Raw genomic sequence first — 21,317 nt, forward strand, 5'->3', positions numbered from 1 at the left:
AAGGTTTCTCATGTCAGAAAACTTCTTCGTCATGAAGAATTTGTTTCCAGAAAACCTAATCTCATGGTTGTAGGTCCCCTTTTTATCCTCTTTCTTCTTCCAGGCATTCCTGGGCGCTGGGTAAGAGTCATGTGCAGTACCCCCTGAGAGGGCTATCTCCCTCAAGATAAGCCCACACAGAAAACCAGCCATTAATCTGCAGTTTATCTCTCTCTTATTGCTCCTGGCTTTATCCATCTGTGTCCCTCAGACAAAGCATTTTGCAACCCTTGCCCAGCACTTGTCCATCAGTATTCTCCAGACAAAGAATTTCTCAACCCTGGTCAAGGACTTGTTCATCTGTGTCCCCAGCAAGCTTTGAGGCAGTGGCATAAAATAATAATCTCTTAGACCATTGGTGACAGTGGCAGCAGGGCGTCCCCAGCCTCCAGGAGCAGCCATCTCCCACAGAGCGTGATGTGAGGTCTGCAAGCACAACGTGCTGGTGAGGAGTAGATGATCAAACCCTTTCATGTACGTTTTCCAGGTCTGGATCTCCAGGTGGTGCATGTTGCTGCAGCCCTGTTCAGATCAGCACAGCAACACTAATCGAAGCCAGGTGCAGTACTGCCATACCCACCAATCAAAAACCACCCAGGCCAACATCAGGCATTCAATCCAATGCATACTGAAGTTTTACGACTCCTCCAGACTCCTCCAGACTAGCCTGGCCTCTTTCCATGTTAACTTATAATATGGGTAAATTAATTGTCCACTGTTTCTCCAGTAGCTCTTAATGTATTGAGTTATTAATATTCAAGCGTAATGGTTTGCAGAAAACTTTGTGCTTTTTCTACATGAATGGACAATAATGGATCCTGAGACAGGTGGAAAATATTTTAAAGCAATGTTTTATTAATAGTTTATCCTTCATATATTTTTGAGCAGCTTCAGAAGGCCTAGAAGACCTATTTTATTTATGCTGGATTTTTTTTTTTTTTCCTGAGAAACAGTGCTTCTCAGTCCTGTTGTCACCACAGAAGCCTTCAAACATTTCATACAGCTGTATTTCCACATTTCAGATGGTCTGTTAAACATAATTTCCCTCATCCTTCCTTTCATACAGAAGGAATCTGTTTTGTAATTTTTTCACTTCCTACTTTTTCTGATGGTTAAATACTTTTGCACAGTCTTTTTTCAAAAACTTCCATGTTGCTAGACATGCACACAGCTGACACCACCAGGATGAGGAGCTTCAGTTTTTGGATGCTCCGCTTAAGGTACCATAGAGTGTCTCAGTTATTTCAGAACTTAAGCATCCAAAAATCATGATGTATATTTGAAGACATTAACCCAGAATTTTGCTATATACTATTAAGTAACTAACATTAAAATTATAATTTAGAGAGCTTGTATTTGCATTTCAACACACAATTCATTTTTACCCGCTCAAGGTGTGAAGTTTATTTTCCTCTCCAGAGGGTGTTATTTAGCTCTGTACAGTTTGACATCCTCAGCGTGTCATCGTGCCATGATAAGGAAAGGACAGTCCTCAACAAAAATCCATACAATGCACAGTTATCTTTTCTTAATCTGAGCCTGCTCAGCATCTTGTTGTTTGCTTTTCAAACATTTTCCTTGAAAAAGGTTTTGAAATCTCCTGGATGGCAACACTTCCTCCATGTTATTCACACTTATCAGTGTTGATTACAGCTACCTTTTCCACCTGAGAATTGTAGAGCATGCACAGCTTAAGTTAATGTACAGAAAGAATTGTAGGATGTGAAGAATTGCCTGTGTTTTCTATGAATCTATAGCTATTATTGGCTTCTTAATCTTTCCATATTGTTCATTTTAAAGCATCTGCTTCTGAGTGATTGGTCCCTTTCTGTGCCTTGAGTACCAAGGAAACAAGCTCATGCTAAATCTTAAATATCGGAGAATCTCCACTGAAACAAAAGGGATGGTATAGATATTTAACACAAAGCATGTTTGTAAGTGCTTTGCTTGAACAGAACCTGGATGCTATCCTCTTGCAGAATAAACTCCATGAGCACAAAAGGAGCTTTTATTTCTGTTATTTAGTATCTGGAGGTTTCCAAGAGGTGGTTTCATGTCTGTTTTTATAGGATTCAGCTTTAAGTGACTTTTTCCCTGGACATCAATACAAACTGACCTCTGGATAAACTCATGGTGTTGTTTTAGGGGTAGGAGTGATGTTTAATTGTGCCTGGATTTAATTGTGCTGGCTCCCACCAACATGCACAGAAATACATCAATCTTCTTCTGCTTCCGTGTGAAGCAATGGCTTCAGTCTAACATGCAATAACTAGGCCCTGGAGCTTATTGTCAGGCCAATAGTTTACATCTGTAGATTGCTAGGTTGGATTTCTTGCCCATCCTTTTTCTTTTTACCTGAATTTGCTTCTTTGAGTCTTTTTGATTCCTCTGTAAGATGTGCAATCCTTTTGCATGTAATTATCTAGATATTTGTCCCTTACATCCAATTTCAGAGCAGAAATGCAAACCAGAGAATGAACATAAGCAGAAACTAAGTAATTGTGCAAGAAAATACCATATTACCCAAAGGCTTTGGCAAAAAACAGAAGTCTTTCCGTCTCTTCCACAGGTGCCTTTACTCAAAAGTAGAGCAGAGAAGAAATATTTACTAAATAGCAAATGCCTCCATTAGGGTTTTGGAAGGAAGATGTAATCACATACTTTCTTCTTTCTGGTCAGAGTGACAGTATCTCTCTGTACCTCATATATTTATGAGTTTGCAGAAAGCTTGCTTACTTCTTCTGCCTAGTTTACTGCATTCAGATTTTCTGCAGAATTCTCCTATTAACACAGCACCAAGTAATGGAAATTTTTATAAACCATTAGATTTTATGCTTCTGTCCCCTCTTATGTGTAGACTTTGAGTGTGATCTGAAGACTTAGACGTTGCGTCAGAGCAATGTTTATATTACTGTACTTGCTTACGTGGTGTAATGAGTCCCTCTGAATTTCAAAGACTTTCTGTCTGGCACTGAAGAATTACACTCTTTTTTTATTTTTTTTTTAAATCAGAATTTGTCCCTGTGACCCCTGTGTTAGGCTTTGCCTGGCAGCAACATTGGCTTCAATTTCTAGAGGCCAAGCTGTGAAAATTGAGTTATTTCCGTATTGAGTTATGTCCGTAGTTTCCACAGTAAACAGTGAAAGAGATTTAATTATATGGTACTTTGTTATAGAAGGAAAAAATAAAAAAGAGAGAGAGAATGAAAACCAAAGATTAGTCAAAAGAGACAAGGAGAAAGTCTTTCTTCAAAATCACTGAATGGTGAGTCTTGCGTTGCTTCTCTGTGAAGTACTTAAAAAATATTTCTTCCTACAGCAATCACTTTATTCATACTTTGTTATTCTACATATTTCTCAAACCCAGGTGTGCCTTTGACTCTCCTTATTTAGGCTGTTGGTTAACAAGTCTCACATTTTATTTACTTAGCCATGATGAAATGCTCTCCTCAATGCTCTTCATTAGGCGTCTCTGCTATTCCTTCTCCTCCAAGCTCTCAGCTTCGTGGCAGGCACACCACCACAGCCTGCACAGCATTCTTAACATAGACTCCATAAATAGATGTGCCAGCAAACTTCTCTCTGTGTCTGGAATGGGGATGCCCCAAACCTAAAAACAGCTGGAAGCAATGACCACAGACATGGTCACATAATTTCACAATGCCAACAGCAACTTCCATGTTTTTCTCACAGTTGTTTTTCCATGGCAGAAGTGCTTACTGCCTGTTCCCCAGCTTATTGCATAACATGCAGCATGATTGTCTGCTCTTTGTGTGGCAGTCTCTTCTGTAAAACCCCATAGAGCACATCATCCATCCAGCTTTCCATAGCTGTGATACCCCTAGCAGAAGCGTTGACCCACCATTCATAACCTCAGCAAAGCAAGATTCGTCCACTAGGATAACTGTAGTACAGTAATAGCTCCAACCTTGTGAAGTAAGATTTCCTGGGGAAAGGCCATGAACCCAGAAGAAAGGGCTTGAGAGTGTTTGTGCAGAGCTATTCAGGGCTATGAACTGCAGACCTTTCACCCTCTTCCCTTTGGCTTCCCTGCCAAAATAGGTTGGACATATCCCTCACTCAAGGGAAAACCTTGTGCTGCATCATTACTGCCTCAGACTGGTTAAGTTCAGATGGCTGAAGGCTGACTAAGAAGATTTTTCATTGTCCTCAGCACACTACCTAAAGGAAGGTCTTTACTGATTTGTCGGGACCATATTTAGCAGAGAAGTAGGTTCAAGAAAGCTCAAGAGATCAGAGCTGAAAATTTTGGCTGTACAAGAAAAGCATGGAAGTGCAGGAAAGCCCACAGGCATGTTAGGAAATACTGTTTGTAGATGGTGGGACTCCTGTCCTCACCAGGACGCTTGAGCAGGCACTGCATGGCTTGGACTGAAGAAAAAGGATAGACGGCTCCTTTTGGCAGAAGATCCTGTCATTTGGCTCTGATGGCCTCACGAAGGGGAAATAATAAATTTGAGACCTCTTCAGAAGACATACTCAGATACATTTGTCTTGTATGTTCCTGCCTTCTGCACGTCTCTGGCTGAAGTCCCAGGCAGCCCATCTGTGTGTCAGGATCTGGTTTCAGGCACACCAGAGTGGCCAAGGGGGCTGGTGTCCCCTCTGTACCTTTGAGGGGGCCAAGGGATCTGGGAAGTGTCACGACTAGCAGATATATAGACTTTCCTGCATACCCTCTGCAATCCAGGGGAGCAAACAGTCAGCACTGAAGGATTTTGGATGTGGTAAGAATGCAGCGCACACCTCAGCCCCCGAGGCCAGCACCTTTCCCCTTCCTTGCTTTATTAGCCAGCAAGCTAAGTTTTACACCAGCATGTGGGTTGCCAGAGGGAGGCTAAACATCCACCAAATACATCCTAGAAATGGGCAAACAAGCAAGCACAGAGGTACTGAGTAGTCCCTATTTCCTCTGGGGCTCAAAACATATGTCTTATCAAAAAGAAATCCTGCATTTGTCCTTTCACACTGCACAGCCTTGCTCTCAAAATTCAGCAGAAGCGAGTAGATACAGCAAGCATTCATTTCAGCTTGCCATTTAATGTATAATTGTGCCCTGCGCCTATTCCAAGGCAGCAGATCTCAGAGCTGGCAATTCTCTGGCTCAACTCCCAGTGCACAGGTACTCCGAGTACCTGAGAGAGTCTGGTGAGGGGAGTATTCATTCAGGTTTTCTTTTAAATAAATACTTCCTACTAAGCAGTAAAAAGGGGGGAGCAGTATTGACAGACAAATACACAAGACAAAGCACAAAGCTTGGCTGGACATATTTACTTTTGTTGCTAAAATATGAATCTGGAGAATAGCCATGGCAGGTTTCAACCTAAGTAATATGAAACAGGTTGTAGGTTTACATGAGGACATTGATAAAAGCTCAGGGAATGCATTTTAAAACATTTTTTAATATAGATGTCTATAAAGTCACAAGTGGTCTGGGAAGATGAACTGGGAATGGTTATTTATTACTCCTCATAAAATGAGAATGAGGAAGCACCCAATGAAATCTTTGGCAAGCAGGCAAGCATGAAAAAAAAAAAAAAAAGCATACACATTATATGTGTATGAATCAAATGCAGCCAAGAGGACTGTGAAACCCACTGTCACAGGATGCTGTGGGCATTGTGAGTATAAACAGGCTCAAAAGAGTCAAACAGTGATCTAACAGCGCTTTTAAAACATTTGCAAGTGGATGCAACTACCAACTCCTGAAATGTGTAAACTTCAAATTTCTATAACCTGGGTCAATATGCTAGGTGGAAAAATTGCCCCACACTTCATCTTTCTTGCGTTGCTCTCCTTAAAGAGGGAAAAGATGCTGAGGCCATTGGCAAGGATTGCTCCTGGTTGCCCTTTGTCGGCTACATCCCCAGAGCTGCCCCTGGCAGGCTGCAAGTCCCAGAGGACACTCGCTAGGGCTCAGTGGTGGCTAGAAGAGATTGGCAGTGCTCAGGGCAAGGCTTATCCCAGTTGCTGACTCTATATTGGAGAATAGTATTCACATGCATGCTCAGCCCCAGGCTCCCAGTGGGACTTGTGATTTGTGCCTCATTTCCAAATTTTCGCAAGATGGCAGATTCTTTTCCCTTTGTCGTGCTGTGCCAATTTTGACTACAAACCCTTTGTCATAGAATCTTAGAATCAGCAAGGTTGGAAAAGACCTCCAAGATCATCCACTCCAACTGTCCACCTACCGCCAATATAGCCCCAGTAAACTACATCCCTCAGTACCATATCTAAATATTTCTTGAACACCTCTAGGGACAGTGATTCAACCATCTCTCTGGGCAACCTGTTTCTCTGCTTGACCACTCAAGGGCGTATGGACTATAAAAATTTTAGGCCCTCTGCAGCTTGTTTTGATACAATTCATTGAAGAAACAAGAAGATGCCAAGAGGACAGTGGTCACTTCAGCTTCCTTCTGTGGTGGGAAGCAGGTGGTAGGCAGGATGAGAAGACTGCTGCCATGGGGCTCTCACACTTGGCCAGACCAACACAGCACTCCTAGCACCAGGAAAAGGAAGCTGAAGGCATGGCCTCAGGCCACTGTGGCCACAGCGTGACAGAGAGTGCACCATCAGCAAAGAGGGTTAATATTTTTAACTCCACAATGTGACTCATGTTCTGCCTTCAGCTTCTTGTCTGTGTCCCAAAGCAAACACCAGCTACAAGGAGGCTTCTACCACAGATTTCCAGTGAATTCTGGTGTTTTGAAGGTGTTGGATCAACCCAGTGGGGTGTTCCCCCTGCGGGCTGGCCTTTACCTTGCTGAGCTGGGCAGCTGGGCCAAAAAACAGCATCATGAGCCAGCAGTGTGCAGGGCTTGCTGGAGGTTTTGTTAAAAACTGGGCTTGTGCTGGTCTGATGCAGATGGTGCGGATGTTTCAGCCACTGTTTTGTATTCATGGTGAAAAATTCTGAGTAAAGTGTTGTTTTGGGGCAAATTACTGGCCAGCCCCAGAACGGGGACCAGTTAACAAATATTGCTGTAGTTTCCAAAATCAGTTTTGCTTGCCCCAATACTGGTCTATTTCTAAGTGTTTAATTAGTCTCTATAGAGTAGTCTCTCCTTGTGGGGAAGTCACACAGCACTGCTGTACATCACACAGAGAAGAGAAAGCATAATTATAGCTGCAATGTATCCACAAAACAAAGCTAGTAGTGCTAGTCCCATCTTTGCTTTGGGCTCTGTGAGCCTCCAGGTGGACTAACTCTGGCCTGTCAGACATACAAGAGCAACATGGAGCCAAACCATATCATGTGCTGGCTGGTTGCCCAGTGGGGACAGTTGTAAAGGTTTAGTCCCAGCCATGAATGAAGGATGAACCAAGGAGCAGGGCCATTGAGGCACCTCAAAGGCCAGGCCCTTAATGTGTTGCAGCTGGATGTTCTCAGTAGCTGAACCTCAGTCTTATGAGCCACTAAACCAAAACTGTGGGCTCTGCCCAGTCTCATCCAAGACTGGTGCAGTAGCTTGTTTTGCTACCCAGGAAGATGCTTTTGTAGGAGTTGCCAGAGAAGGTTTCAGAAAGAAATACCACATTTGCAATATTAGACCAGACTTTCTAGAATTATTTCCTCAGGAATCTACTGCTGTGGACTGGTGACACCTAATGGCAGGGACACAGTGCAAGACAGCAGTGGTATAACAGAGCTAACAGAACTCTGTCACTCTCCACGGGTATGAAATGAGTATCAGGATAACTTACACAACTTACACACCAAACTGCAGAGTTTTTATCCAATGTCTCATTTTCAGTCTCTACTAACTTGACATAACATATTATTAAGACCTGCTTATGGAGACTTTGTTTCATGTTATGGTATTATTTATCCTTTCCCAATCCTGTGCTATCCTCTGCTTTGCTCATTCTGGCCTATCCTTTTTATTAAGCCCTGCAATTTGTAGCTTGTCTCAGAGCAGCTTGTTCAGATTAGGCTTGCCTAGGGGCTAGTTTAAATTGCTCACATGATTTCTTGTAAGAAACATTACACACATGTTAAATTCATGAGCCAAAGTAGGCTTGTGTATGGAGTGCTCTCCATTTCCCTTTGCCCTTTCCAGGTGGCTTTTTCCTCATCTTTCCACATTCTCCTTTGCATTCCTCCACTCCCTTTCAATGCTTTTGTATGGAAACAAAGAGAATCTCATATCTGTTCAACAAGATATAGCATCCCAGTCTGACTATTTAAATATTCAGGAATGGAATCTGTCCTTATAAAACTCATTTGTATGTAATTGTAATACAGCATACAAACATAGCAGAAATGCAGAAAGAGAGCAGAGGGAACCATCAACATATCTAGTGCATTAATTCATGAAGGAATCATTTTTTGCCTCTGGTTCTGGAAAGCAGAAGGCAAATGTGGTTGTTCCCACTTGGATTTTGTTTCAGATTGCTCTGAATTGTTCTTAGTGCAGAGAATAGCCATAATGAGGCTTTCTGCAATGCTCAGTGTGACCCCAGTGCTGAGAGCAGGACTCCCACTGTTTTGATTACTGGGGTATATTTCCCGCACAGAGCATCCCTAGAGGGTCACAAACACCCTCTTATGGCTCTGTTACTTTGTTGTGTGGGGAATACAGCTTTCTAACTGGCTTCTTCTAGGTCTTTGTTGAAAGGCTAACAACAGGTGATCAGGTTGGATATCATGAGAAGGTTCTTCACCAGGAGGGTGGTTGGGCAGTAGAACAGGTTTCCCAGGGAAATGGCATGGCACCAAACTTTATGGAGTTCAAGAAGTGTCTGGACAATATGCTCAGACATGTGGTCTGACTTTTGGGTGGTCCTGTGTGGAGTAGGTATTTGACTTGATGATCCTTACAGGTCCCTTCCAATTCAGGATATTCTATGCTTCTATGCTTTTATGATCAATGTGCTGGTGTAGGCAGGCAGGTCTGTCTGGCTTTTTGTCAGACAGCCGCTAAACAGGATCCCTCTCAGAGACAAGACACAAACAGGGAGATAGCAAAAAGCTACACATAACTCTGCTACTATGCCCAGAAGAAACTATGCTCAGTAATTGAAAATAAGTAACTACTTGTGCCCCAACTGAAGTGAAGGCTGTGACACTTTGATCTCTTTAGGCATCATGGAGGAGACCATTCTGAACCATTTCTACTTAACTAGAGGAAAATCATCTGCTAGATCTCATACATCCTTAGATGCCCAGTAATTCAAATGTGAGACGCTACCAGGCCTTCCCAGTTCCACCTCACACAAATTTATCCCTCCTGCTTCTACTTGCTTAACAGGATGTGGCTATTTCAAGTACAAGTAAGTGGCAATACGGCAATGCAATTAAGCCAGTCGTCCTTTCCAGCCAGCAGAGCGCAGGCAGGCAATGGAGAAAGTCAGCTGAAGGAATTACACAGCCACACCATTTCCCCATCTGGATGTAATCTGAGCTGCTAGTTCTATGTAAAACGGTATGGTAAATGCTTTAGAGCCTGTCCTGAAGGACCACATTTTCCCCCACAGACCTCCATGGAAACTCAGACAATTGAAGGTATTTTTCTTGAAAGCCTATAACTGCGTGCCCAGGACATGAGTTATTTTCAGAGGAAGGTCATCAGCTGTGCATCCTCCTCCTCCTAGCAGTTGGCCAGACCTTAGTGGTCTGCAGTAATGTTTACCTAGCTGATATCATACCTTGATTCTCCATCTGAATCAGTTACTTTACGAAGGCTGTGAAGTTGCTGCTTCCCATTGCTTTCCACTTCTAGATCAATTACTGGGAATTATGGGAAGTTCTCTAACATAAAACTGGCAAAGGACAAACATGTACCACAACGACTTGCTGACAAAGATTTAGCCTTCTTGGTTCACAGTGAGAGAAGTTCTTACAAATTCTTCAGTGCTTGGTTACACTTTTTTTTTGTTTTGTTTAAAAACAGAAAAGTTGCAAGCGATTCCTTAGATTCATATATCATGTCACAGAGCAGTGAGGACACAGGTATGCACACAGTAGGTAACAGTAAATACCTAGTTAACATTAGTGTGCCTTAAAAATACATGTTCACAGATATGTTCTGGGCACCTTAGCCATGGTAATGACAGCTGAGCGCTGGGTCTGAGCAACCACAACAGTACATAGAGCTCTACTGGTACTGAAGAAGGAGAGCTTACCTTCTTCAAGAAGACAGTTTGGTTTAAGGTTGATATAATTTTAATCTAATCCATACAAAACATATTCACTTGAAATAAAGCATTATTTATTAGCAAATAAAAGTAAACAGTAGAGCTATGCAGCTGAGGAAGTAGCTTTCCTGACTTGCTTGGTTGGAAAAACCATCTCGTATATTGCATGAAAATGTGCTCAGAAATATCTGTTATTTATTTATTATTGTATTAGTAATTATTTACTTGGTCTACACAGTGCTGCTACAAAGCTATATAGAGAAGACCAAATTCTCTGCTAACATAAATCCCATTAGGAAGGATATCACTTCCATGTGCCAATACCCTCCCCATCCAGCCATAACCAAGTCTTCCTGATGGCAGCCAAGTGATGTCATGTAGATATCACAGTAGTGGATGGATATATTTAGTATTAAATAGTTGAGTATTTCACAGAAAACTGTGACTGCATTTGCAAACTGCAATGGCAGAAAGAGTGCTTTAAGAATATATTTCTCTGGGTTACATGAAAAAGATGACTGAGAATTCAGAAATATGGTAGGTGTCTATAAGAAAATAAGGCAGTTTTCAGTCAGCCATAAATCTTGTACTAAAGTATGTGCAAAAATATTCCTAGCATCCTCACCATGTTATTATTAGATGTCCCTTAATTCACATTTGTGGATATGTGCAATGCTGTTTATTTTGTTTGGATTGTTTATCTACTACATTGCTATTGCACAAGTAACAGAAAAAAAAAAAAATCCCCACTTTTCCTTATGGATGACTCTCTGGAGAAACAAACAATTATACTTTCCAATTCAGCACATGTTGTTGTGTACATCCCAAAGATTTATACTCTGGTCATGTTTTTATTGGATGCACTGATTTATTTGGCTTGGATGCTGCCCTCTGTATAAAAAAGTATTTTGTATTTTGATGTCCTGATGGTGGCAGTAGGAGATTTTACAACAGAGTTCACAGAAAACTGATCCAGCAGTAAACAGCCTCATTGTATCTTGGAGAGGAAAAGCTGCCCGAAACATCGTACTGTTATTTATTTTGTTCTCTCCATCCAAACACGACCCAAGTGACACATGCTCATTTACGCACGCCAGGTAAACAACTGTGAATCATGAACTACTCAGGAAGCCCTGGTAGAAATGAACTACTGCCTGAAGCATACAGAAATTTCCCTCTGTAAAGTTTTCTTATGGAGAAAGGAAGATGCTTAAAGCATGGGAAGAACACTGCAGACAGGGAATCCCTGTATGTGCTCTCTCTGTTCTGCAGCTCCCTTCAGGCAGCAGAATCCACCAGACAGCAACTCTCTCCATGAGTACTTAATCATGTATGTCAAAATATTCATCCTACACCTTCTTGTGGAACGGTGGGTGTTTCATCCCCGGTAATCAGAGGATGTTTGTAGGTGAAAGCAGTTGGGCACACATGGAATTGTTGTGGGAGTAAACAGCAAACCTGCACTGCTGTGGATGTGCAGCACCAAGTGTGCACTTTCCCAATGTCCTTGACTGTATTGCAGCTTGCCACAGCTGGCTGCTGTGAGAATGAAACCATTTTTCCCTCTGCCTCCTCTTGCCCTGAGTTCTGGCACAGTGTCTAACCTCACTGACTTAGCCCCCTGTACTGCTTTCCATTGGGAACAGGAGATGGCTGGGTCAGCCCCATGACCAGGATGGATGTCCCCAGCAGCACAACCAGTGCCTGGCTGTGGTGATGACTGAGAGCCCTGACATGCCACCAGTAGAGCAATGGGCATCTCAGTCATGCAGACCTAGTGGTACAAACATGTGATGCAATTGAAAATGGATTAAAAGGGCAAAAAAAAAGCAGGAAAGCATAGGTACAAACATGCCATAAAGGGACATAGGTGGGTAGATGTGTGGTTGCTGCCTCTGCTGTCCTCTCCTTCATTGACTCTGTGTCTCACATAGCAGCTGTGCTAACCAGGGGTGATTAACGAGATACTTAAGCAGCTCAGCAAGTCTGCTAGACTTTTTGTCTTTAAAAATTAAACTGTGGTAATTAAAAGTGGCTATAGGTCTTTAAGAGAGATTAGATAGAAAAAAAAAAGAAAGTCCACTGAATTGCCAGAGACTCCTTAAAAATTATGTTACAGGAAATGAATGCCTAGAAGCCAAGTAGAATGGATATATTCACTGCCTGTGTCGCAGTCTGCTGCACGAATCCTTGGGAAGAGAAGTTATGAATGCTGACAGCCTGATCCTTATCCTGTGTTTGCCCAGTGTAAAGGAGGAGCAGACCCACAGAGAGTTCAGAGAGCTAAACCCGCTCCAAAACCAATTTGTGTGAGACCTGAAGCCCCATCCTGCCCCAACGCAGCCTGCTGAGCTGAAACCAGTAACACTGTTATTGCAGCTCTTGTTAAAAAGGAGGTCTTGGACAAAACTGAGATAGTACCATAAATGACACAAAAAAAATGTAGCAGGACCGGAATTACTGGGAATATACACCAGCTATTGTTTCACTGACTGAAATCATAAACCTGTATTAAAGCTATCAGAAAATGAATTTGGAGCATTAAAAATGTATAAAGCTTTTTGAGTCCCTAGAAAGATCATTACTAGGCAACATATTGCTGCAGTTCCCGTCACAAGGCGCTGAGAAGGCACAGACCCGGCTCGTATCAGCCGCGCTCCCTCCACCCTCGCAGCGCAGAAGAGGGGGCCCATTGAGCACGGCGGTGCCATAAAGTGCCTTTGTGCGAGGAGCTCTTTGCTGCCTTAAGGAGCATCGAGTCAGCGGGAGGTTGCTGGGGCACATGGGTGGGAGGTCTGAAGTCTGCCGTTGTCGGCATCCCTCTGGTTGAACTGTAGATAGCCCGGTTGTTTGCCACATTTGCTAATAATAGTGCGGCTGTGACCTTGCCCTTAATGTGAGTTAGCACTCTTTCCCTCTGTTTAGCAGGTTGAATCTGACTCAAAGCGCCCCACAGGAACACTTCACATGAACAGGTTTCATAAAAATTCTTTGAATCTGAAACGGGTTGGCATTCATAGGTAATGCTACTGACTCCATGCCGCATGACTGCCCTTTTTATGGCGTGTGCAGTTTTCTCGTTTGCTGCTGGGTGTTTTTGTGACAAAGGCACCCAAAGGAATAGCAGGCTCCTCAAGGCTCTGCCTTTCTCTTTCAGCCACTGCATCGAATGTGACACTTTCTCTGCTACTTCTGTAGTTCTGAATAAGTAGAATAATGCACCACCTCTCAGAAGTATTAAAAGCTCAGTTCCTTGTATTTATGAAGTGCTTCGTGTTTTCAAGAGAAGGTGCAATGTACTGTAAATGCAATTTCTTAGTAGCTATTACTCGTGAAAATAAAAGAGGATTTTTATTTGGCAGGTCTCAGATGGAGAGGAACAGTCATGTCAGACGTGTGCTGTGTCAGTAACAGATGGGAGAAAGAAGAACCAAGACCCCAAACTGTCAGGATTGCTACCGAATCCACACACAAATGTACTGGCAGAGGTCAGCATTAGGTCTAAGCTCTGCTAAAAGTTACATAGGATTCATTAAGCTGTTGCTCTTTCAACAAGATTTATTGCCAAATGTCTGTTTTATTTCCAATGTCCTTATATCCTCAGCTTTATATTGCATCGGTTGTTTAAATATTTGAGTGCATTCAGGAGCAGCAATTTCATCTCTCCAGCATAAAAACGTTGCAGCTGGCAGTGGCTCAGGGCCAGTAACAGGATGTTAGCAGCCCTGTGTTCAGTGTTTCTCTGCCCCAGCAATCTGGATTGTGTTTTTCTAAATTTATTTGATCATGGCATTCATGAAAATTACAAATTAGCATCAGCAAGTAGGAGCTGACATGGCCTCAGCATATCTTTGCCATAGCTCTCTGTTCAGCTCTGTTCTGTCCTGACCGCCACCCTCCTTTCTCTCCCCAGGTTATGTTCATTTCAAGACTGGTGCTGATGGTGCACCATAGAAACTACAGAAACTGAGAGAGCTGAAGGAGGACGACAAACCTTGTGGAGTTTGAGACTAGAGTGAAACCCCATGAAGTTCCCTTTAATGGTAGGAAAGTGAAACACTAATACTTCGATGCTGTAGTAACTAACGAGCAGCTGAGATTTTCATAAAATCCACAAGCGTTTAAGAACAAACTTAATTACAGCCCAGCATTGAAATTCATGTCAGTATAACCTCCCCTAATTGCCCAAACTTACTGATTGCCTTCATTTATTCTTCATGGCAAGTTACTCTTGAGACTGTAAGATACGATCCTTAGATATATACAGCATTAGTGACTGAAGACTGATACAGTGCAGCAAAATGATGCTATTTAAACCTGCAGAACTAATTTCACACATACACACACCACATCAATCTTTGTTTTTTAACCACTTTAAAAAGTAACTCGCTCTTGTACTGGGGAAAATATTAGTCATCATCATGGCTTTTAGCAACACTGAAAGAAAAGGACAACAAAAAAATTAGCATCGCGCCACGAGCCATCCACAGCCTACTTTTGCTCGAATGGCATCCTAAATGTGCCCCAGGAGGCAGCAGGAAAACGTGAAGTTGCCTCAGTGATGCCATTTACAGGAGCAAATCGCTACCTCAGAGAGTGCAAGTCCAGATGAAGCTCACATAGCTAACCTGAGGAGAGCAAAAGAGATCAATAGGATCAGCTTTCACCTGTGCTTTCAGCATGAGAGCTTACAGGAAATTAAGTGGAATTTAATGTAACGGCATAATATCATACGGATATTTAATTGCATGGTAATATAAGACATAAAGCATTCCCCAAAGTTTATCCTGCTAGTTAATTTGGTTAATTAGATATTTAGCACTTGCTCCCCCATCTCCCATTTCCTCATCTCTGAAAGAAATGTTGATCAATTTGTTCATTATTGGCTCCTGCTATGGAATAATTCACTCTCCTTTGTCAGTATATCATAGCATATGTCTAGAAAGGAAAGAAGCGAAATAAAAGATCGAAAACACAAAGAGAGGATTTTAAAAGAAAATTACAAGCTAAAATCGTAACACTTGCAGAGACCAGTGCCCTTCATTAGTGTGACGGGCTAAATAAATTGCACTATTGGTGTATTGCCCCATCTCTGAACATCTGCTGGGACACCTCAAGCAGTTCTTACCCACACTCATGGGTGCCAGATGCAGCTGCTTCCTCAGCATCTTAAATTCCTTTTAGCCACCCCCCCCCTCAAGAAGTCACCATCTCCACAGGTTCTTTGCTCTGAGACAGAAATTTTTGAAATGAAAATCCTAGCAAAGTCTGACTCACAGTATTTAGTAGAAGAGCAGAAAATTTAGGAAGAATGAGGATTCATACAGTTGGATTTCCCCAAGGAGTTCCTTACCCTGGACAGAAATTCCACCCAAACAGATGCTGAGTTTTTTTTTGCTAATCTCAGATTTCAGATCTTTGATAGGCATGGCTGACTGTGCATCACCATCTCACATGGCCTCCTCTATTGGAAGATTTACCTGTCCTGTGGCAAGGTGCAATCCCACCACCAGCTGATGGGAACTAGACCTGCTGCTTTGCTCTGTGTGGTGCTCTTGGTCTCTGTCCCATCAATGCCTCTACTATTGGGGAAAAGTCACTTAAGGGGATTCAGAGAACCACAGAATAACTGGATTTGGAAGGGATCCATAAAGATCACTACGTCCAACTCCTGGAGAGCCAGAAAATTCACTGTGCTGTTGCGTACTGCAAACAGAATCACAGAATTGTAGAGATTAAAAGGGACCTCAAGAGATCATTAAATCCAACCATCTGCTAAAACAGATTCCCTACAATAGATTGCACAGTTAGGCATCCAGATGGGTCTTGAACATCTCTGTAGAAGACTCCACAACCTCTGTGGGCAACCTGTTCCAGTGCTCTGTCACCCTTACCATAAAAATCAGTTCTTCCGCATGTTTATATTCCTATGCATAAGATCAGTGCTTCTCAAATGTTGCCTAATAATTCTTGTGAGGGTGGTCACTTGGCCATCAGGTGGAAAATGGAAAACATTGCAAAAATCAACACCATCATCATTTTTGCAAGTTGTTACAGAATGTAAGCCCTGCAAATGATGTCCACTCAGCTAACAGTGGGCAGCAGATTCTGGAGTTGCAAGCAAAATATTTCTAAAACCTGATCTGGGATTTTGCCTCAAATTTCTGCTTGTGTTGCACTAAAAGGCTCATAAAATGGCAGAAAGAAGAGACCGCAGAAACCACAACCAAAGCTGGTAAAGGAGTGCTTGTTGCAGGCAGCAAGTATGGACGTTGTGTGAGCTTCATAAGCACAACGTGCCATCTGTCTGATCTTCCTTGAGAACACCGGTCCCGCTATCAAGCAAAGACATGAAAAAGACATTGCTATGTTGTTCCAGTGGCAGCTCAAGCTGTGAACAGCAACACTGTTTTTTCTTTTCCTTAAAAGACCACAATATATTGTTGCTGAAATGTAAAAATCTGTTGTAGCTTAGTTGTGGCCTCTCTAGGGAGCCTTGGAACAAGACAAAAATGACTCCTCTGTCCACACAGGGCTGAGCGAAAACACACGACTGAAAATTTGGAAGCTGATTCTGACCTCAGGGAGGAAACTCCAAGCTGTGTTTAGCTTTGTGCTCTTTTTCAGTTTTCTCAGTAAGACATCCACATCACAAACTCCTCCTGCAAGAACCCCATTCAGCCGTGCCCTACCTCTGCTGTGGAGTGGAGCATGACTGCAGGAGCTGTGGATGGATAGTCCCTAGCACTGGGTCCATGGCCCCTTCCATACAATCAGACAAGAGGAACAGCAGCCTCAAAAAGTCTGTCTTCCTCTTCCTCTCACTCCTGTAACTAAACTTTGGAATAGGCAATGGGATACTATTGCTTGAGACTGCCTGTATATTCCCAAAGAGCTATTTAAGGAATGCTGAGTTGAAGAAATGAAATTTGTCTTTGGTTTCCACCCGCAAAGCCTGCAGTGGTTCCTGTCTCTTATGTGAGTAAGGAGTATGGTTAAAGTCCCATTCCTGTGGACTTCCTCCTATTGGTAGTAACATCATTACTCCAAGAGGATGCAAATAGCTGAGAGGCAGTGGCCTCAAGTAGTGCCAGGGGAGGTTCAGGTTGGATATTAGAAAACATTTCTTCTCAAAAATAGCCTGTGCTGCATTGGCACAGGCTGCCCGGGGCAGTGGTGAGGTCACCATCCCTGGAGGTGTTCCAGAACAGTCTGGATGTGGCACTGAGGTGGTCAGTGGGCATGGTGAGGATGGGCTGACGGTTGGACTGGATGAACCTTAATGATTCTATGATTCTATGATTCAAATGGTTAAAGGAATGTGACCATAGACAGAAAGCAGTGACCTGCTCCGCGAAGGGCTATCCTGTCTGGGGACATGGAACTGTATTTTGCTTGGTGACTGGAGCTGAGATGAGCATTGGCATGATGTGGCTGTGCTGCTTAGGTCAACAAGCAGAGAACCAAGCAAACAAAAGTGGTATGGAAGGGAGTTCTTTGGCTATGATATGTGTGCACCTACAACAAACTGCAGCTACTGAATGAATCGCTGCTGCTAGAGATGCTCTGACACTGAGTCCAAAAGTCCAGCCTGCAGGTTTGCAATTTTCTCAGCATTTACAAAGTGAAGTTAAATTTTAGCAGTCACGAATATTTGGGTTATTCAGAAGCTTTGGGAGACTAAATAGAACAAAAATAATAAATGTTTAGATCTTACGAGCAGTATTTTTGGAGACACTGGTGTGGGCAGACATTATCAAGAACTGGGAGATAGGGCTGAATTTTTGTGCTGTGTATTCCTTGCTCACTCATTGAGTTCAGGGTAAGGGGAAGGCCATTTCCTGCTCTTTCTCTTCACCTCAAAGTGTCTCAGAGAGAACATATGCCCAGAACTCCTGTGACTTTCTGCAGGATAGAGCTGGATAGAGATGATCTGGCAGAGGTTGCTCACCAGCATTTCAAGTGCTGCCTCTGCACCACAACCTGGCTTGCAGGAATCCAGCAGTGAGCACAATGTGCCCGAGGCTGGGTTTTGCCACCGACAGACCTCTTGATAGCAAAGCCTTTGCACAAGCAGTTGTAAAACAGAAAGGAAACAGATTTTAGATGTCCCCGAAGGAGAGGGTTTTATGGAAACAGCAGAAGCATACAATGCTCTCATTATGTCTAGGCCCTTTTATCTGTGCAAACTTTATTTTTTTTTTCCAGTGGTTAGAGATAAAATCTAATCAGAATTGGCCTGCTGCTGTACTTGTTAAAATAAATTTTAGATCTCCAAAAGGTAGTACACAAAAATATTTTCACTGTCTGTTTCATGGGAGTAAAGTACTCAGAAGTAAGAGGAAGAAATACAATAGACTAAACCAAAGCTGATGACTGGTAGCAAAGAAGCACTATAAAGATGTACTCATGTTCTGCTGTGTTGTCTTGTTTATCTGTCAGAATCTGTGGTTCTCTGATATGAAAATGTCAGATTGAAGGCTTTGTAAATCACTGTTTAAAGGGTCTCCTTCTTCTGCCGTGTGATGAACCAAATGCTGTTTAAGCTCTAACTTGTGGCAAAAGGTTAAAACTTGCAGTCACTCCGACAGCTGTATCATTATGTGTATCAAGAGAAAAAAAAGTGTGCAGAAGAGCACTTACACTGAATCTGACACTTTGGCAGGGGCAGTTCTTCTATCATCTTCTATCTCTATCATAAGGAGATGAAATCTTTGCACATTATTTTTTTTGATGTTTGACAGGAGCTGAATTATTCAGGGTTAGGAAACAAACCACTGAGCAGTTCTGCAGGTCTGAGTGCCTCTTCACAGTTATAATGTCCTAATTGTTCTTCAGAGTCTGCTGTTAGGGAGGGTCGCACTGACTGAATGCTCTGTCTAATCTAAAATGGCCCATGCGAACATTTCCTGTAGCTTGCAAACAAAATGAGGGAAAAAAAAAAAAGGCCAAGAGAAGAAACAAGGGAGAAGGAGAAAAGCATGAGAGAAATTTGTTTGTATTGTTAATGAACCTTTGAATTGCTGCTTTTGATGATTACTTTTTGAGAAAAAAAAAAAAGTAAAATGGGGATATGAGGGATTTCCTCTCATGCTTATTTCTAATATGCCTCAGAAACCTATCTTGAGGATTCACGCATCTGTTACTGCAACAGAGATATACTATAAAACAAACGATGATGTCTTTGTGGTAGGAGAGGTTAAGTCAAAGCCTATTAAAATCAATTTTAAAATGCTCATGGTTTTCAGTGGATGAGGTACAAAGTAAGAGATGGGGAACCAGGAGGTCTTTCTGCCCAGCTCTATCACAGTCCCCAAGTGAGACCATCAGCTAATTTACCTTTTGTATTTCAGTTTCCCTACTCCCCTAAGTCCTCTAAAGTGCCTACCCAAAGGCAGAATCAAGCTTAATGGCTTATAAGGTGATTGGAAAGCCTTAGAAAGTGCTACAGAACTGCAAGGTATTCCTGGTACCTAGTAGATGTTTTCATTTAAGGCTGGTTAAACACTTAATGTTTAAGATATGAGGGGCTGCTGAACGTAAGTGTTAATAAAAGGTTCCCATAGATTAGGTTTTCTCCTGGGGGTCTACTTTGAACTTCATTCCTGTGTTTATTTAGCTGTGCCTATGTGTGCGTATTGCCCTGCATGTAGCAAAGGGCCAGGAGGACTGAGCCCCTCCCTGAGGAAGCTCTGACAGAGGATCTGTGCAAATGTGCTTCCTCTTCCTTTCACTCCCCAACCTTAAGGTCAGAGGATCTGGAAAATCCTCCTCCACCCTGTGACTTGATCTGACGATTGTAATAGTACCGCGGTTCCCCCTCGCCTTCCGCTCCCCACCCTTCCCTCTCACAGCCTGCTAACCCTTTCAAGCCTTTCCCATGTTGGGAACACAACCCTGGCCCCAAGCAGGGGGGAAGGGGCACTCAGTGCTTGTGTTGATATGGCTGAGCAGCCCCAGCATTGGGCTGTTTCTGTGACCCTTATAGGCCAAGACAACACGTGAAAACGGCATCTCAACAAGTATGCTGGGGTGTTGCTTCCTGCTGCCAGACAGAGAGACAAGCCTGGAAAACACTTGTTATAAACTCAGTTGAAAAGAGTTAACTGCTTATTTATTTATTTATTTTCATGCTTAATCTGTGATATTTGGATTCATGTCAGCTAAGTCAGGAATTCCTGCCTTTGGCTTCTAGCTCCACTGTAGCGTGAGGGGCCCCTGTGGTGGCTGACGGCACTGGCACCAGTAGCAGCAGCAGGGCTGGGAGGACACCGATGGAGTGCTCCTGTTCTGGGTGGAGCTCTGCCATCTGGAGGATTTTCCACTGTTCCTGGCACTGCCCTTAAACAGTCGCTTTGAGGACTCTCAGAAAAGTCTTCAGGGAGGCCAGAGGGGCTCACAGGAAAAAGGGACAGTTGGCTAGAGGAGTGTCTCCATTTCCGCTGCACGTTTCCAAGCTGGAAGCCAGGTGAAGCCCTGTGTGTTCCCGTTGCTCTGAGCATCCATCAGTCCCAACAGGGCAGCCAGCTTTCCTCTGCATGTGGCTCTGCCCACTGCCTTGCTTCCTCAGCATGCAGAGCCAGCAGCTGTATTTCTCCTCAGGGAAGGTGAAAGCCAACGCACCCCATGCATGGCTCACAGTGTGGCTCACCTCACTGTTGTAGAAAACATTCATGAGGCTTCCTTGGGGCTCCTTGGGCTGGAGATTTCTTTGGGGGGGGAAAAAAAAAAGCAATGGCATTTGGAGTTGCTTTGATTTGCCTTCTGGATCCTGAACCTTTTAGTCACACCAGAGTAACATTTTGTTCATCAGAGCAAGAAAGTGACTATTTTCAGTAGAAGATGTGATTTCCACAACAAAGGGTAACAGTGACAACACCAGGCAGATAGTAAAACCACCAGAGAGATCTGCATGCTGGCCATGGCCTGTAGGCCCACACTGTGGCTCTAGATGGAGACCGTACCTCCCCAATGGTGTTCTTGGGCTTGCTGAACAGAGTGAGACTGAAACGTGATGCGGTGTTCCCCTTCCCAACACCCCAAGCTGAACAAGGCTTTCAGATCGTGAAACCCCAGCATTTCATTACATCTGAAAAAGATGGGGTGGAAAAAGGATC

General features: G+C 43.1%; 1 protein-coding gene across 4 annotated transcripts in view; it reads left to right on the forward strand.

The window, feature by feature from the left end:
• The window catches only part of LOC116233484 (uncharacterized), a 29,601-nt gene that overhangs the window by 4,408 nt on the left and 3,876 nt on the right, over window positions 1-21,317 (forward strand). The window contains exons 2-5 of one of the 4 annotated variants that reach the window (XM_090140087.1): window positions 527-598; window positions 13,563-13,688; window positions 14,114-14,243; window positions 20,189-20,301. In XM_090140087.1, the coding sequence (XP_089996213.1) occupies window positions 527-598; window positions 13,563-13,688; window positions 14,114-14,170 (255 nt within the window). In that variant the 3' untranslated portion in view covers window positions 14,171-14,243; window positions 20,189-20,301. Of the gene's footprint in view, window positions 1-526; window positions 599-13,562; window positions 13,689-14,113; window positions 14,244-16,385; window positions 17,295-20,188; window positions 20,302-21,317 lie in introns of those variants that run through there. The other 3 variants (XM_090140092.1, XR_004167969.2, XM_090140089.1) reach the window with 3 other exon arrangements.

The sequence above is a fragment of the Phasianus colchicus genome, chromosome 1 (genome assembly GCF_987193195.1).
Source record: "Phasianus colchicus chromosome 1, bPhaCol1.hap1.1, whole genome shotgun sequence".
NCBI lineage: Eukaryota > Metazoa > Chordata > Aves > Galliformes > Phasianidae > Phasianus > Phasianus colchicus.